This window comes from Nesoenas mayeri (assembly GCF_963082525.1).
Source record: "Nesoenas mayeri genome assembly, chromosome: 21".
In the NCBI taxonomy this organism is placed as follows: Eukaryota; Metazoa; Chordata; class Aves; order Columbiformes; family Columbidae; genus Nesoenas; species Nesoenas mayeri.
Genome location: NC_137571.1, coordinates 4,308,542 through 4,328,072, shown reverse-complemented (window position 1 = coordinate 4,328,072; position 19,531 = coordinate 4,308,542). Strand labels below are relative to the sequence as shown.

The following is a 19,531-nucleotide window of genomic DNA, read 5'->3' as shown; positions in this document are numbered from 1 at the left end:
CACACCACAAATCAGTGTATTTATGGTCTGTCCACAGCGAACGCATGACAGGCATGTTGGTGTGTAACTAGAGATTCTCCCTCCTAAAGAGTCTAAGAAGAAATAACAAGGCAATCTGTGGTTAAACGGAATTGGAGACAAGGGCTGGTCTGGGAAAATCCCCATTCCAGGCTGTTATTCACGGACCTGTGTGTCCCATTGTTACCTCACGTGTGATACAAATGAGACCCTCCCAAAAATCCTGATTTACTGAGTTCAGCAAGGCAGAGAAACCGAACAGCAGCAAAAAGCCTTTTCTTCTGCCTTATAAGAAATTAAAGTCCTTATCTGAATTGCCCCAGGACACTTCTGAACATCCATCTTCCACCAGGATTTCTAACTTCCAACAGAAAGACAGTGAACATTTCAGCCAAATTCTTTGGGAAAATAAGCCTGACACACATAAAAATCACACACATGTGCAGACACACACACACACACACTCCCACATGGTTAAAAACACCATCTCCCACCAACCAGGAACATTGACCGCAGATATTAGGCAGCAAGTCTTCCATTAAAACCCACCAGAAGCTTTTTTCCCCCACCTGCAGAGCCTGAACACTGAAAACATCCAGCACAGACACCAGATAATGTCAGGCTGCTTGCCCCCACCAGCACCAGCTGCTATGGCCCCCCAGGGTTACAATAAAGGCAACTCCATTTAAAGGAATCCCACGGGAACGAATGGATCAGGCCCTGACTGGGGGGTACTGTCCTCAAATCAAGAAGATGGTTTCTGCACAAGCCAATGCTCTGCTGGTTTTCCTTAGACATAAAATTTATTTCTTTTCTTAAAAAGTTAAAAATACAGAAGGTTCAGAAACTTATTTTCTCCTTGCAGATGTTCAAACTGCAGCTCAAGGAGAAAACAATCCTTCACTGAAATGTTGCTCTTTATTTTTTGTTTATTTTTTTGTGTGTGTTTTTTCAATCACCACCATTAGGACAGAGGTTGAGGAGCAATGACTCCACCACTCATTTGATGACGTAGTTTGATTCCAGATTCACATTTCCAGGTGCCAAGAGTCCAGCAAACAGCCATGCTAACTTCTGCCTTCGTTTGAGACCTTGTTTTTTATTGAACACAGCAGTGACCGTTGGCATCTTTGAAGCGTAATCGCATCTTAGGTCGGTATTTCTCAAGGTAAAGCAGCTGTTTGGAATTGAAAGCTCCCCTCCTTTTCCTAAAATAAAGAAAACGAAGGCTAATATCAATGGAAAAAGTATTGCTTCCAGCACTATGTACATTCTAAGGCTGATTAGTCCTTGTTTCAAAGCTTTTCTCTGTCCATAAACCAGCATTTCGGTTTGGCTCTGTATCCATCCACACACTGAGGATAAACCAGACCATCACCTACACGCCACTATTAAAAACCAAAATGCACTGAGCAAATTTCAGCATATTTTCTTGGATTGGGAGAGTTTATTTCCATCATCAGCATGAGTCACTGAACAACATCAAGGTCACCCTTTCCTTGCAGATACACGTGCTACTTACTAGCTAAGAAATAAAGACCGTGACATTCAGACAAATACATACGAGGTTCTCAGAAAAGAGCTTCTGAGTATAAAAGTTACTGTACCCAGGAGGAGAAAAAAGGAATTTAAGAAAGGAGAAATTCGGCAGGATCTGTTGACAGCAACCGAGTTTACAAAGATAACTGAAGACCCTGGGAACCCATCAGCGGATGAATTGCTTTCTTGGCAGAGCTCATTCAACATAATCTTACCTGCTGGGCTTCATTTCGAGATCTGATGTTATCACTAAACCAACAGAGCTCTGCAGGCTCATCCTTTACCAGTTTTGTTATTTTCCAGACAGGAGGTTTCTAACATCACCCGGATGGATTCCACACTCACCCCCACCACCTGTGTGCTCACCTACTTGCTGTAGAAACTCTACATGGGGGCCCAACCTCACTCCAATTTGTCTGGTTTTTTAAATTAGGAGCAATTAGTCCATGTCAACACACAATTTTTACAGCCCCAGCCTAGACTTTGTTTTCTCCCCAAAATCTTTGAGTCAACGGCTTAATAGATAAGCTAATATTAATAAAAAAGATCAACTCCTAATCCTCATCTCTAAAGAGAGGAAAGGGCACAAACCTCAGCATTAATGTCAAAGTCATGCCTGTTATTGTCAGGATATATCCACCAGAAAAGCAATCAGAAATCTAATCAACTTTTCTGAAGACGCGTGCTGTTCAAACACAACATAAACGGAGAGATTCTGGAGAAGGGGGAAGTTTAACTTACTGCCTTATAAACTGAACTGCGTCTTCGTACTTCATTCCACATTCAATGAGAGCAAGTGCAACCAGGACAGGAGCCCTACAGGAAAATAACAACAGTATTTAAGGAAGATCTGGAGAAACAATATATCAAATCTCTCAAAACACAGCAAATTAATCTCTAAGCAAATAGCTGAAGTATCTTCTCTTTAAGCATTATCTACAGAAAGACATTTGTCTGCTGAGTAGCTAATGTAAAATTTCTTTTAGTAGACAGCTCTGCTTTCAACACACACACAAAAATAAATATCAACAGCTCCTTAGTGTTTGAGGCATGAAACAATAATTCTACATTTTTACACTTTCTCATTTCACTACAACCTAATTTTCTCCTTTGCTAAAACAGGTAATACCTCTTGCACTCATTTTGCATCTTATCACACTGTAGATGTAGCTACATGAGAGATTTATGAAGCACTGAACAGATGACTGATACAGACAAGCTATACTCGTGGCTACACAAAACCAGCTTTCAGGAGAAACAACCGGCACTGCCATGCTGCACTTGCACAAACACAATTGTTCACTTTCACAGAATCCCAGAATGTCAGGGGTTGAAGGGACCTGGAAAGCTCATCCAGTGCAATCCCCCCATGGAGCAGGAACACCCAGATGAGGTTACACACAGGAAGGTGTCCAGGTGGGTTTCAGTCTCTCCAGAGGAGACTCCACAACCTCCCTGGGCACCCTCACTGGGAAGAAGTTTCTTCTCATATTTAAGTGGAACCTCCTGTGTTCCAGTTTGCACCCATTGCCCCTTCTCCGCACTCCCTCAGTTTAGCTGTGAGGATGCTGTGGGAGACTGTGTCAAATGCCTCACTCAAGTCAAGGTAGATCACGTCCACCACTCTGCCATCATCCATCCACCTTGTTATGTGCTCATACAAGTCAATGAGGTTGGTCAAGCACGACTTCCCCTTGGTGAAGCCATGCTGACTGCCCCAATGACCCTCTTATCCCTGATATGCCTTGAGATGGCACCAAGGAGAAGTCGTTCCATCAGTTTACCAGGGATGGAGGTGAGGCTGACCGGTCTAGAGTTACCCGGCAACAATTTGAAACTTCAAAAGTCACTTAAAAAAAATCCCATCTCTCTTACTATAGTTGGAGTTCAGTTCCCCACTACAGGGAGACAGTTTTGTAGATTAAGGTCGTTCTGTGAGTAACAGAGACATGAGTTTATGTGACATACAGATGCTCCTGGCACCCTTAGGCCTGATACTATGAAACAAACAGTAGAGTTGAAAATTGGGTTACACCTTCCTAAGGATGTTCCTCAGATAAAAATAGAGCAGAAATGGAGAAACAAATGTTAACTGCCTTGAGTTTATGGCTCTTGTGTATGTAAATATTGGCTATTTCTCCCTCTACCTTTTTATTCCCCGTCTCCTCTAGAGGTGGAAATTTAAGAACTTGCTGCACTCAAGCTCCGTGCTCACTTCTTTAATCCACCTTTCTTGCCCACTTATTCATATCCTTAAATATTAACAGTCCCAGGGTTATTGCAATACTAACACTTAAGTTCCATTTCCTCTTAGCCCATAAAATAAACATAACATTCAGAGATTACATTAGGGAATATGAATGTAGCATTAAACTCGCCCAAATCGGTCCTTTTTTTATTTCAGCTCGAAAGGAAGTTCTTCCCAAAGAAGGAAGTTACACTTTTAGTGGTGAGGACAGAAACACCGGTGAGCAAGAAACACAAGCCGAAACCTCCGTACCACTGAAGTGAAGCCACTTTAGAGTTAAGAAACTAATTGAACCAGTTTTTCTAAATGCTTTTGTTTCCATCACCAGTTGAAAACAGGAGGAAATTTAAAACCAAACCAAACAAAACCAAACAAACCTGTACAGCCTAAGGAATCAGCCTGATCAGGCAGGTTGCATTTTTCAAGCACACATTTTAATGTTTTAGCACAAAGGTCTATACTTGAAAATTAACAGCAGCCCTAACTGCTGTTCACGATTGACAGAGGTGTTCCGAATAATCTCCCCAGGTTTTTGCTCTTATCCTTGATTAGAGTTATGAAATGACTGAAGCTTTTTAAGCTGCAATAAGTCTCTCTTCCTTTAATGACACAAACTTGATGCTGCTTTAAAATGTTGTTTGGGAGAAAACAGAGAAATCGGTATTTTCTTAACCCCTTCCATGACCTGCCGCCCAAGCAAATAAATTAAACTACAAGAAAAAGACAGAAGAATACTGACCTTCCCAACCCTGCAACACAGTGAACAGCGACACAGCATCCAGGCTCATCACGAAATTTGGTTTTTACCAGGTTTAGCCAGTCATCAACTATCTGATTGGGGGGTGGTGCTCCATCATCGAACGGCCAGTCCTTGGAAGGAAAACAGACATTAGCAACATGGATTTCAATCCGTGACGAGAACCGGGGCAGGACGACATTGCATTCAGCAACAAGCGCCTATTACACTAACATTGCTCTAGTTATTTTTCTGGTCGCACAGAAGTTTGCAAATCAATATCATAATGCAACACTAAATGTTTAACAACCATTTAATTGTACTTTTCAATAAAATCTCAATAAAACTCAGCACTAACTCCTTTGTAGTATAGAATTTTTTAGAAAAATAGCTGCCCTTGAAATCCCATTTTATGAAAAACACGTAAAAATCAATAGACATTTCAAATAAACACGTGAAAGATGAGAACTCTGTAGACTTTTGCCTGCGGTTGCGTCAACCTCTTTAAAATACTATTTGTACTGCAGACTCTGAACAGAGGAGAAGCTGCTTCCCAACAATTCAGGGGATCAGCAGAGGACAAAGTATTTCACAGCTCCTGCTTATCCAGCTGCCCATGAGCAGGACAGTTAAAATTACCTGGCTGTTTTCAAATATATATTAAAGAAAACCCCATTCACAAGCAAAAAAGCAGAGTGCTTAGACAAAGTCAACAACGAAGCAGCATTTACAATCACATTTCTGCCTATTCAAGGGGTAGCCAACATTTAAACCCCGCAGGCCACATTGAATATCAGCAAGCCGGCCGTCAATCAGAATTCCATGCGAGAAGGTGCCATTTTCTCGAGGTCACAGCTCTCTCCTGGAACCCGAGCTAAGCAGGGTACTACATGTCCTATAATGCAACACCAAGCATAACATCACATGCTGTTCGACCTCCTCAGACACAGGGAGTGCTGCGGAAAGAGCGCTCCTGGATGCGAGGGAAAAAACCCACACGCTGGTTATTTAGCACTTTCCATTAGACGACTGCAATGCATTTTATAAGAGCCGCATAGCCAGAGTTTCATATTATTCAACCTCTCCAAACAGCACAACTGCTTTGAAAGGAACCCTCTGTCTAGAAACGAGTCTTTCATGGAGTACCCTGAGAACAGATTAATGTGAAGTAATATAGTCTGAAGCCTGAAAGCAGCACATGCAAACTCTGTGTAGAACCAAAGGTAGAAGAATGACATTTTAAACGTTGAAATGCGCTTATTGCTACCCCAATACTTCCTGAGTGCAAGTGCAGCTTCACACAGACCTCACACATCAGTGCTTCAAATGGCTGCAACATGGAAAGCTGCATCTCAGACCTTCAAACCCAAAAAGCTTTAGGTTACTGAAATAACTTTATGTGTGTTTAATTAAGAACGATACACAAAGTCTAGAGAATGCAGAGAGCTCTTTTTTCACAGCAAATGTGAAATGAAAAATATCTGGGGCAACGCAGCAAAATAAAAGACCACAGGAACAGGATGCTAAAGTAAAACTTGTTCTTTCTAATAAAAGGCTTTTACGAGATTTTCCACTCAATCACACACTGGGAGCTCTATTATTTTAGGCCCAGTGTCATCCACTGTCCCGGGAAGAGATTATGGGCTGCCAAGAGAAGAGGCATTACCCACTGCAAGATGCTTTCATTTGAAATTGCCTCGCAAAGAACAGGATTTACATGTCAGTTCTGTGGCCTAGTTTTGGATTAAATTAAATCCTTGCCTTTGGACCCAATGCAGGTCATGCACTGCTTTAGCTTACATGGTAACTGCTGTGTCCACACAACTCCTGTGCTGGCCTGAATTAAGGACAATTGTCATTTCCCCACAGATCATCACCTTCCCAGGAATGGCACAGCGCTGCCATTAAATTAGCGCTGATAAAACGCTGCTGCACGGGACGCTGCCCAGAGGGAGGAACAAGAATAATTCTGGGACCAGAGGAGCAATTGCAGCGAAGTTTTGCATTCGGGTGGTGGCCGCTCCAGAGAGCACCAAGTGTAAAGTCTGATCCAGGGACAAATGGTAATGAAGGAACGACAGAAGAACAATGAAACATGTTTTACACCCTGAAGATGAACAAAACCATCACATCCTCCTCAACCGACAGCCAGTGCAAAAATACTTCCAGAAAAACAAAAAACTACCAGTTTTTCCGATGTGGCATTTTTATGTTACAAGACACATGAACACAACCGTAAGAACTGCAGAAGCCCACAGAAACTAAATCCATCCCCGCCTCCTGCCTCCTGGATTTAATCTCTGTTGATAAACACGCGCATGCAATAGTACTACTTCAAACATGGAACGTCTAAACCTCCCCTTTCTCACTGTGCCATCTGCCAAAGCAGCTCTTGAGCTGCCACATTCTACCCGTCTTGCCAGCACATGATTCTCTATTATGGCATGAGAACAGGCTTTGCGAAAATGCTCTCGTTTTCAAGGGTTTCACTAAGCTTTTGACCTCAACCGTTTTAAAATAGACACTAATCTCTCTCAGGCTGTGTTTTTAATCTTAATGTTATTTTTGCAAGCAAATATTAGCTTTAAATAGTGACGTGTTATTTTCCTCAGCCAGATGGCAATTCAATACGTTTCTGAGCAGCACCGGGACTCTGTTCTGACAAAGCGTCCATTCGCAGGAAAGAAACTTCACAGGAGCTGGTCGCATTGGTGACCAGTTAAAACTTATCTCAAATATCAAAACACTATTGCAATATAGTGAATAACTAAGACAACATCATGACTGGGATCATCAGGATCAGGGATGGTATTAGCAGCAAACCTTCCCTGTCACCTCCTGCTTTCTGTTACCCTTCACAGATGCCTGCTGGATTTCTCTCCTGTTTTGCCTCCTGCAGCAGCAGAATACTAAGAACTGGTATGTACCAAACACAAAGAGGCTGGTTAGCGGAGGCAAACATGCACAGACACAAGACCTGTGTGTGTATCACCCAAAACAAAAGGCTCTCCAACAGAACAGAACAGTGCTCAGCAGAGCTGACAGAAACACCATTTCCAGGTTCTCGAAAAGCTTCCTCAAAAAACTGCTTTCAGTTCAAACCTAGCCAACAGCAAGCTTTTACAGTTTCTTGAGAACCAAAACCCCCAAGCTGTTTCAGAAGGACTCCTCGGCTCCTGCAGCTGCCCTGGAGACTGGACCAGAGAAGGGGAGTTTTGCCCACAGCTGCAGGAGCTGCGGTCACTCGGCCTCACAGCCACCCCAGCAGAGCCGGGCACCTGCAAAACTGCCCTGAGTCTTCTAGGAAGAACTCAGATCTCAGCTCTGGCACAGGAACACAGAAATACTCTAAGCCCCAGCTTAAATCAGGGCTCTGAGGGCTTCCACACCAGAAGTTTAATCCTTCCAGTCTCTGGCACCCTCAGAAGTATCACGGCTAGAGGTTTCACAGCAGCATGCCTGAAAATACTGCGATGCTCAAGTCCACAACAGCTCTAGAGTGGGTGAAAATGCCCTGAGAGCACCAAGAGCCCCGTAATGACTGATTTTTCCAACAACACGGAGGCCCACGTGGCTGCCTGGAGCTGCAGTAAATGCTTACCAGGGCCTGGAGCCAAGGAACCTGACTGACCTGTACTCGGAGTTTTCACAGCTATGCCAGGATACAAGTTCTTCTCCTAATGGAAAACTGCAGAAGTTTTCCTCTGACTGAGCCATAAAAATCAAGAGGCAATAGAAGACTGACTACCTGCAACAAGAAGGTAAGATGCAGTTTCTGGCCTTACAACAGAGTATTACTCACTCCAATAAAATAAACTGATGATATCTGACACGCTATCATAATTCAGAAGTATTGCCTGGAAAAATACCGCCTGCAAGCTTTGTATGAGCACACACCTATTAAAAAAACCTCCCCTAAAACACTAAGCAATGCTAGACGATATGGTCAGACAGTTCTTGCTTAATGTTAACTCCAAGTGGCAGTTCAGGAATTCCACCTGCTGACTGGGGAAGCCACCAGCAGCCGGGCTGCGTTTTTGGGTGACCATTGATGAGGTTTCCAATCACCATCCTGCTCCAGCCAGTCCGTGGGAGCCTGTATCAACACACCAGCTATAGGCTCAAGAGGTGGCATTTTTTGAAAGACTGAGAGAAAAGAGTTTTATCTGCATCTTGAGAAGGTCGACAGTGCAGTCAAGAAGTGCTGTTCCTACAGAAAAGGACTGAACAGAGTTGGATGAACCTCAAGGCTGAACATTGGTTTAGTATCGACCCAGTCACTAAAGGCAACCAAAATACCTCAACAAATCCAGAAATTCCAGAACAGACGCCTCTAAGGGCTCAGGCAATAGTAATAAATCAGCAAGTACCTTTCACAGAAGTACAGCGAGTTTCTCAACACCAGCTTTATCTGACACAGGGGATCATATCGCTTTTGGCCAATCTGAACCAGTCGTGAGCTCTTGCCCAAAGCTCCAAGGCCACCCCCACACTTCTAGACAAGCGATTTCTCATTTTTAGACAGTTTTAAAGGCAACTCACTAGAACCTGGATTCCTTCTTTTTCAATGGGAGCTTGATTATAAGTGGCATCGCAAACTCGCACCAAGGTTGTCACTCCATACTTCTTCAGCTCCTTTAAGAAGATGGAAAACATGTGAGCACACTGACAGAGTGAAGAATTAAAGAACTTTCTCATCAGCTACAAAACTCAACATTTTACACAGATGGTGGTACCGTGACTATTGCACAGCTCCAAGGTGACAACACAACAAAGGAGCAAGGAGGGTTTATGGTCAGCATTAGGACAAGGGTTACAAGTGACAGGAATAAATGTAAAATGCCTCTGAATTCTTCTTCTCCAGGGAAATGCCAAGGCGGAAAAAAAAATGCATATATAAAAGTAAAAATAAAATAGCTGCTTATATTCTCCATGCATTTTCTTCTCTTTAAATAGAAGCCTGGAGCTGTTTGCTTCAGCCAGTGTTGACATTTTGAGGCAGGGAGGAACAGAACACACACAACCCACCATACTCCAGCTTCCTTGTAATGCACTATAAGTAGCACATTGTGCTAGATAAATAGACAGAAGATCAAACAAAAGCTGTTCCAGCTCATTCTGACGGCTCATACCGCAAGCAGAATTTCCTCTCATGTTTGGACTGAATAACTATTAACTTCTAACAATTAGCAATAATATCTACTCCACAGTCAAGACTCCTGAAAAAGGAAGACAATTCACAACAATGGGGTGGGAATAAAAAGACCAAAAGAATGTGGCTTTCATACAAAATTAACCACTAATATCTGAGCAGACTCATGGGGAAGAGCACACGGGTAGATGATGGACGTGTGTTCATAGCCACAGTCAGCCATCAGTATCAGATAACAGATCTCTTTGGAATGAAAAAGATCTGCATATGCAAGATAAAAGTCCTCTAGATCTAAGATATAAGGGCACAAAGATACAGCAAGTCCAGAGCAAACTAGAATGCAGCAATACACTGTACTACTGCTTCTCTGAGGATACCATCTGTCACTGTTTCAGAAAACTCAATACAGAAACTATGAGTGTATCAGGAAAGAAGGATGGTGCTTTATCCGTCTGACTTACCTCTACGAACTTGCTGAGGGTTGCGTCAGTTGGGTTGTGAGTGATCAGGAATCGCATACTCTCATAAGTAATTTCCACGGGGGCCGGACGGTTCATAATGGCAAACAAAATGTGTAAGGGGCCAAAAAAAAAAACAAAATTAAAAAGAAAATCGATAGCCTTGGAAACGTTTCACAGCAGAAAACATTAAAAAGACCACTAAAACGCCTGGGATTGATCAGAGCTTGCTTTGATGTGTTTGTTCCTTAAAGAATTCACTTCTAGAAAAGCAGGTTTGCTTCAGAATCCACTTAAACTCAACTTCGGCCTCAATTACTTGTAAGGTGGTATCCTTCAGACTCCAAAAACTCTGACTACATGCAAGACTAGGCAGCCTGTTCTACATTTAGGCACTGGTGAGGCAAAAAAGTAAGGGCGGATTTTCTCTCCACTTTGTTTTCTTGATGCTTAGTTTTGCTAGAGTCAGTAAAAGGAATATGCTTCCAATGTGCAGAAGATATCCCATATATTTGAGTGTGTTCGCTGTGTCTGGAGTCTTCAAGGCAAAGTAATTATGGCACGTAGAACCCCCTGCGCTCAGCTCACTTGTCAGCCAGGGTGCTGTGCTGGGCCTGGCAGAAGTCTGCCCTCACGCTCAGAATCGCCATAAATGTGTGACGTAGATTCCAACAGAACACCTAAAGAGAAGAAAAAAATAGCATTTAAGAGGGATTGTTGCTTCTGCTTCCAAAGACACCAAATATTGACCCTCCTAGAGAAACTCATAGGTAAGACTATGGTTAAAAAAGCAAACAAGAATCAGCCTTTACTGGATTTCCAATAGGAGCAATCCTGAATGTTCTTTCGGCACCGAGAACGCTCTAGCCCAGGGACACGGGACTTGTTGTATGTGCTGTTCCTGGCTGGCACGCACCGGAACGGAGAACAAGGAAAAGCATTCTGTGCTCTCCACAGCCCCTCCCTCCCAAACAGGTGCCCTAGAAGGTGATAAAATAGCCCAACGCTAAGTGCACGCTCCAAAGCGGCTGTTGGTACAGTCATACCTGTTTGGCTTAAGCCCAAATATGTACAAAATATTGTTGGTATGGCTTTATGTTCTGAACAAAATAAGCAGTACAAGCAGAAGTAAGAGTATAACTGTGATCTATTTGAGCTTTTGCTCAATTCCACTAACATTTTGTCACTGAACTCCCAACAGCAGCAGGGAGATACGCTATCACTGGTTGTCACCGAGAAGAGCCTGGCTCCATCCTCCTGACACTCTCCCTTTATATATCTGTAAACATGAATGAGTCCCCCCTCAGTGTCCTCTTGTCCAGCTCCAGAGCCCCAGCTCCCTCAGCCTTTCCTCACACGGGAGATGCTCCACTCCCTGCAGCATCTTGGTGGCTGCGCTGGACTCTCTCCAGCAGTTCCCTGTCCTGCTGGAACTGAGGGGCCACAACTGGACACAAGATTCCAGGTGTGGTCTCCCCAGGGCAGAGCAGAGGGGCAGGAGAACCTCTCTGACCTACTGACCACCCCCTTCTAACCCACCCCCCAGGTCCCATTGGCTTCCTGGCCACAAGGGCCCAGTGCTGGCTCATGGTCACCCTGCTGTCCAGGCTGAAATACTAAAGAAAAAACATGGCTTTTCTCTGCATTTAAAAAGCACGAAGCAAAAGAATCACTACTGCCACTTCTTTTTCAAGGAAAAAGTTTTAAATCAGCTGAATAAAATCCAAACTAGCAGCCAGAAGTCACAAACCTGCAACTCAAGCAGAAAGGTCACCGTGGCACACTGGAGTGAGCACAATTAGGGAAAAAACACACATGCATGGAAGTTCACACCCCAAACTGCTGGCGCGCTCAACACTTTAATGAGATCCTCACTTTAAAACAGGCAAATTAAGCACTACAAAATTATCTTTTTCACTGACATGAAGTCAAGAATCACCCAAAGAACAGCAATTATTTCCTTAAAGAACAGCTTTCAATGCCAAAAGAATACATTAATTAGGTTGCCAGAGGCAAGAACAAAGATGTTTTCAATAACCTCCCCCGACCTCAAGGCAGTTCTTCCTCTGAGTGACTGAAATACAAATTTCAAAAATGAATCCTGGAATATTTTATCAGTGTAATGACTACAGGATTAAGTCTCACTCCAGATGGAAGCCTCCCATCTAAACATATCATATTCAAGTCCCTACGCTTGTCAATTCTTGCATATTTGTCACCATTTTCTCATACATACTACCGAAACTCAAAGGATTTGTTGAAATGTGTTACAGTCTGCTACAGCGACGACGTACCACGAACAGAATGACTAAAGTTACAGCATCCACATGTGTTCAACACTTGTAAAACCTGATGCAAGAAAGTCTTTTTCGGGCAAATACTGGCCTGTTTTCCCCCCAGTTTGAACATCCAACCCGGTCCTGCAGACTCACATCACAGAGCAGTTTCAATACCAACTTTGGAGGACCTAACAAGGTCATTCAAAAACCAAAAGCGGTCAACAGATCTTGGCATAGGAGATTAAAACTTGGATCTGGAGTACCAGAGGCTTACAGCATTACAAAGTACACTGTCACAAAGGGAAGAGCTATCGTGGCATATTTAAACAAATTCTTCAAACATTTTTCTTTTCAGCATCAATAATTGGGTTGGAAGAGCCTCAACCAGTGCTATTTGCACTGTGAGCTGTATCACATCAGGTCATTATCGTTACACTTCTCCTCCCTCAACCAAATTAAAGAGGGAATTTCAACCCAATTATTTTAAAAGTCTTTTGTAAAAACTATTTACCAAGTAATTAGGAAGTATACATGGGGATGACAAGCTCCTGTAAATTAAGTGTGGCAGGAGGAGTCACCAGCTCCAGTCCTGACCTTGGCCAAGCCACTTCCAGCAGCAAAAGTCATCTGCAGAACAGGAACGACACTGTCTTGCCTTCCCCAAAGGAATATTACTGAAGCATTTAATTAGCTAATAGCTAAGGAGTGATTAAAAACGTAAAGCACTGTATTTAAGTCTGAAAAGTGATTTCCAGAAGGATAAGTTTAGGTAGCACACAACCCTAATTTTAAGTTTGGTTACTGACACACACATCTCTTCCTCCCATTACTTTCAACTGCTCGCTGTTAGGCTAAAGTTTAAAAAACAGGCTTCTAATTAAGAAAATTAAAAACAGAAAAGCCCCCTATTGTCTACAATGTCTGATCTCCCCAAGTAAATACTTTAGAATTTCTTTTTCCCTGTGCTAGCGAGCAAATCTGCTCTTCAAAATCCCAAGAGAACTGAGCGCTATCAAACGGACACTAAATAGTAACCAGGCCTATGCACAACATAAAACAAGAAACCATTTTTCAGCCAATTAACTTTTAACTTTTTATACTTAGAAAGTGAGATAGCACATGGAGAGGAACCAAAAAGTTACTACATGTTTTACGTGGCTGGTCTCAGAAAGAGAGCAGAAGCATCCAACGTGTCAACGCTACACATGCGGCGCAACAGATCCAGCAGGAACCTGAAGAGGAGAAAAAGCAGAGAAAGCAGCACAAAAAATCCACAAAAGAGCCACTCACACACCTGCAAAGAACTAGATATGCTTGGGACAGTTCCTGATGCTGTTTCACTTAATTATCAGGGAATAATCATCAATCAAGGTGTCTTATCTATACAATCAAGTTTAGCGAGCTGCAATGGTCTCTGCACCTACAGACAGGACTAATTTCAGTTTAACTAACAGCACTGTGAGCTCCCCATCCCTCATGCTCACACAGCCAAGAGCTTGACAAAGCCTAATGAGGCCAATTTGAGAAGAATGTCTTTCAAAACGCTACGAACATGCAAGAATGTGCTTAAAATGTAAGCAAGGGGCACCCCTATTAACCAGCACAAATACATCAGGGTGATTAACTAATTAAGAGAGAACAGTTAAATGAATTCCTGACTTGACAGAAACTTCGCTGGAGACTGCCTTAAATAAAAATCCAACACACCTACAATATTCAATTCACCTCCAGTGGCTGCCTCGTCTATCATCACATTGACTCCTAAATTAAGTATTTCAATAGAGCAAGTCGCTTGTTCTCCTGCACTGAGCCCGTGTGAGTCCAGGGAGACAGATCTAATGAAAAACAAGTAATAACGTCCAAAGGAATTCCTAGTGCCATCATCTCCTTCAAAACACACGGTGAAAAGCGCTGCCTTAGCTACGCGGAGACAGAGAAACAGCTTGGAACAGCTGCAGCTTCCAGAGATTGCAAAACAGGGACACCTTTGGAAAGGTCACCGGGATCAGCTTTCAAAATAACCCAGCGCACAGGATGCACAGCAGAGCCCGCTAATTTGTCAGTCAGTCTGAAAAGAACACTGCAGTGTTTTGAAAAGCAGGATTCTGAAAACAGCTCAACTCATTTTGCTCCTGTTAAGTGGGAACCCACGTTTGATGTTAACGAAGTTAGGTCACAAGCTGTTGAATTTTTCCTCTTTTATAGAACCTCGTTCTGTTCGCATTTACACGTGTGAAACCGGCACCACAGGACAATGATGATACACAACTCGATCGCATAGAAATTGCTACCCTGGTAGGACATGGCAGACCAGCCAGGCTCTTCCTGCCACTGTGTACGTCACATTTCACCTTCCCTTCCTGCATTGCCCCGCTCAGTGACCCACGTTCTGCTCATTCACTACCAAAACGTCCTGTTTCGTAGGAGCACGAGGTGCTTTTCAAGTGAAAGAATTCACCAAGACCTCCAAAACGAGCCTCGAAGCAGCAAAAACACACGTTAGCAAGAACCGAAGCAACCATCTTTTTCTAAAATACACTCTCCTAGTATACAGAGGAAAAACTCTGGAACTAAGATTCTCGGAAAAACTTCTTGAGCGCTCTCTGAAGGAAGCTTGCTCAGAATGGCACGTGCCTAGGGAGGGGTGAGGTCAGAAATTGTGCTGTTCCACCCTCCCCAGCGCGGCGCTGACAAGTTCTGCGGGTGACTCATTCCTTTCCTTTCGCTCTAACCCAGTCGCTCTGTCCTAGGTCATAAAACCGAGGGCAGGAGGCAGAGATCTGCCTTTGCTAGAAAAAAAAGTCCAGATTTAAGAACTCTCAACTTAAAAGTGACACATCAGGAAACCCAAAGAGTTGGCAAATGTACCGTGTGAGACTACTCAGCGAGAGAACAACCCTGCAGCAAAACTCAACACTGAGTAATACGCAAAAAAATGTAGCTGCCATCCCCTCAATTTGGGTGAGGTCAAACCGTTACACATCCAACACAGGCACCGATGGACAGAGCTCAGCATCCTGGTGCGATTAGATATTGCATTGCCTCTTGCAGAAAAAATTGACAGGCACGCGTGCTTTATGCTACAGACCTTCCTTTCCTTGAGACAGAACCTGCTTCACAGTTAAAAATACCGCTCTGACACTTTGGATTTTTTTGAACGCCTTCCCCACCCACCACTTGGTTTTTAAAATCCCTTCAGAGGACACATTTGAATGTTATTTGCATACCATGCCCAAAAAGTTTAGAGTTACTAAAAGTGTGTGAAGTCAAAAGCAAAAGGCCTTGCTAAGAAAATTTCAGCTATTACCCTGTTCAAGTCTCCAAATTATGTTTAAGTAAAATCCAAAATTACTTTAGAGAACAGGCCACGAGTATATGACACTAATAATGGATTCCTACAAGCCAGAAGGCTGAGTTGTCTGAGCTGTATCAGCTGTTGGTCTTGGAAAACACGGTCCTGCTGGATCATCAGCTTCCCTGACAACTCAGACTGAATATTCTCACACTTTAAGATGAAGTATCAAAAAATACCCCAAAACTCATTAACAAGTCAAGCAGGACTTAAAAGCAATTTAAAAATCACACAGCAACAGGGATATTATTCTATGAAGTTACGGAGCTGAATTACTTGCATCTTACTCATCTCACTTATTTGAATTTGCCATGTCCGTCTGCTGGAAAACTGACTTAGTGGAGAGTTGGCTCCTGTTCCATGCTCCTGCGGCACCTGAATTGAGTCTGACAACTGAAACTGAAGCTCACCGATAAATCTCACTGCACATCCACAAAGTCTCTATTGTTCAAACCCACAGTCCATTATTTTGAGCAGAGCTAGACTTTCAGTGTAAGGCACCAAAAAGAATTTAACTTCTTAGTACAAAACAGAGAGAAACAAGGGGTAACAAAGAGGTACACGTCACAGCGACCTGGATTGAGAGCAACCCAGCATCTCGAGTGTTACGACAGCAAAAAGGATCAACAGATTTAAGACTCCCATTACCCTTTCACAATCAGCAAAATGAGACACAAGATGATACCAAAGTCAACAGCCATTATAAATTATTTTATGATATGCATCAGCTTGGCCTAAAGAGGTGCCAGCCTGATCTAGCACTGCAATTCATACGTGCCAAAAAGAGCAACTTCTAGGCCAGAATCTCAGGCCATTAGGTCTATTTTTCAATGTTTAGACAGAGCTGCTTTAAACCTGCAACTCTTTTAACAGGCAAATAAGCTGTCAAACTAATCCAAATACAACAGACAGCACAGAGCTAGTTCAGTAACAGTACATCACCAAAAACATGTTTCCTCTTATAAAGACATAATCAAAACACACAACCTACACCATTTACCAAAATTATCTGCTTGCACTACACTATCACAAGGGCCACGTCTTCAGCTGTGCATCATCCTCCTGAAAGCAAGGACAGATTGACGCCCGTCCGCTCTCCCTCGCAGCCTCCCAACAGTTAACAGCACACATTCCACCGCCGGGCAAAGTCCAGCAGCAGGAGCGAGGAAACCGGCTGCGATCACAGTTCAGCTCCGCTCTGATAGAGGAAGAACATTGAAATACTGCTGCGTGGAAGAGAATGATGGCTATTTGCAGGTGATTAAACCTTAAGTCAATCTCCTTTGTTTATGGGAGATGTACATAAAAACATCACCATCCCTATGCAGTAAGGCAAACCCTCCTGGCTGTGCATCCATAGGGATCCTTACTCCTACCTTAACTTTGACTGATCTTTTCTTTCCAACAGTTGAGTTCATTAAGTACTTCCACATGTTGAGTCATAACGAGATAGAGTTTTCTGGCTGCTGCTAGTGGTGGGTTTATCTTTTTTCTTCTTTAAATACTAACTGCAGTTCTGAGTCAGACCCTGACGGGTTCATTTTGGGAGTTTTGAAGCAAGTTTCCATTTATACAGTAGCCTTTAGAAGCCAATTTTCTGCCTTGCTCCTCCTCACACAAACCAACCAGCACACAGCCGCCCTGAGAGATAAAGCAGATTGTGACTAATTACACCAAGGAACCACGAGGAACCATCACCGCAGCTGAGCAGAGACCACTTCTAGGATGATCCCCACACTGTAACGCTTCCCAATCTGCAGCCTTGCCTGTGCCCCACATCCCAAACCTCCAGCTCTAAATTACGAGGGTTCCTCACCCAACAAATCACGCCCTAGGCAGCAAACCACAGCCTTTCCCAGTAAGTACACCACTCCCTGTAGGTCACTCCTAACACTCTCCGCACCACCAGCCCTTTCTTTACCGCTGCCCTGGCCAGACTTCACCAGCAACCCCTTCCAGCCCAAGCAGCTCCAAATCCCCCAGGACGGCACTTTATCTACACAAACCCTCAGCATTCGCAACCCTGCCCCCGCTTAAACCCCAGGAAAACCACCACATCCTGGACACCCTTCCTTCCCAGCTCCACGTGCCCCTTCCAGCCGGAGAATGATCCCCCCCAACACCACTCCCGGCTTCCCTCTCTCTGCTTTCCAGCCCATATCCCAGAAAAACTCATTATTCTCTACAGATCGTCTCCAGGCCTAACACAAGGCAGGGCCCCTTTCCCCAAAACAACCCTTCCATCCTTTTGCAAACTCTTCCCCCATCCGTACATACACACACAAATATTTAACAACCCCTCCTCTCAAACAAACCCCTCCAAATGCCCCCCATACCAGGCACAAGCAAGACACACCAACCCCTTATTTTCCTATTGTTGCAACTGTATAAGCAACAAACTCCCCTCTTCAACACCCCCACTAAGCCCAGGTCCAAAGCAGACTCTGTCCCCTAAACTGACCCTTTGGGGTCCACTCCTCCCAGCCCCACAGCTGAGGGAGGACCCTCCAAACCAGCCTCGCAGGTCAAAAGGCCACTAACCATAATATTAACCCCACAAAGCAGCCCGATCCCACAGGCAAGGGTTAAGTTTACAATCCTAAACTTTACAATCCATTGTGGGGGTCCCTCATACCAGCCCAATCCCACAGGCAGAAGGGATCCCCCCCCCAAAAAAAGTAGCCTCAAAGCACAGCAAGGACCCCCCAAAAGCAGCCCCAAAGTGCAGGGGGGACCCCCCAAAAGGAGCCCCAAAGTGCAGGGGGGACCCCCAGGCTGGCAAGTTCCCCCCACGCCTGCTCCTCAGGCTGAAGGGGCCCCCAGGCCTTGAAGGATTCCCCAAACGAACCCCATAGTCCAGGAAATCCCCCAGCCCAGGAAGGACCCCCTGAACCGGCCCCTCGGACTGAAAAGAGCCTTCTAGACCACCCAAACTATACCCACAGCCCACGCGGGACCCCCAGGACACAAAACACCCCTCAAATCAGCGGCGGGGCCTAAAACAGACTCTCCAGGCGAAGGAGGCCCCTCCAGCCAGGGGGATCCCCTCCAAACCTCCCCAGGGAGCGGGGGGGACCCCAGAGGCCGACACAGAGCCACCGTCCCCATTCGCCGCCGGGGCGGGGCTCCCGCTCCCCCTCCTCACCCGCGGCCCCTCACCCTGGGCATTGAGTGCGTCGGCGTCCTTCCGAACGGGCCCGGCGCCTCCCACACAGCGGGCCGGGAAGGAGCGGGAGGAGGCGGGAGGGGGCGCGGCGGGCCCGGCCCGGTGCCGGCGGGGCCCGTGACGGGGCTGGGGCTGCTCGACCCGGTCCGGCCCGGCCGCGCGGAGAGACCCGAGAGCCCGCGCGCCGCCACACGGCTCCTCGCGCACAGGCCGCTCCCTCCCCGCCCGCGCCCCGTGGTACGACCCGCCCGCCGCTGATTGGCACGGCCCTGCTCACACCCACATCCGGCATTGGTACGGTCCGTCCCCCCCACCCCCCCGCGCCCCGGTTCAACGCGCCGGGCGCGTCCACGCGCTGAGCCGCGGGGGTGCCCCGGGAATCCGGCGAGGCACAAGTGGCGCTGAGGAGGCCATGCTCCCCACTACCGCGGCTCGTCGTGCCGCTGCCATGCGGCAAGCCGGGTCCTGCTTCCTGTGCGGCGGGGAACAGCTTCCTACATAGCGCGGTTGTTGGAACAGGCCCCCTCCCCCCCACGGCGAAAGAGGTACAGCCTGCTTCCCCCCCACCTTGGGCATTGGTATG

General features: G+C 45.2%; 1 protein-coding gene across 1 annotated transcript; it reads right to left on the bottom strand.

The window, feature by feature from the left end:
• Positions 1-799: 799 nt before the first annotated feature.
• On the bottom strand, positions 800-19,209 carry PTP4A2 (protein tyrosine phosphatase 4A2). Its single transcript, XM_080357713.1, has 6 exons — positions 18,942-19,209; positions 10,155-10,831; positions 9,084-9,176; positions 4,545-4,675; positions 2,299-2,373; positions 800-1,226 (listed from the first exon to the last, which is right to left on the bottom strand). The coding sequence occupies exons 2-6, from the start codon at positions 10,248-10,250 to the stop codon at positions 1,118-1,120; spliced, it is 504 nt and encodes a 167-aa protein (XP_080213839.1). The 5' UTR covers positions 10,251-10,831; positions 18,942-19,209; the 3' UTR covers positions 800-1,117.
• Positions 19,210-19,531: the final 322 nt, after the last annotated feature.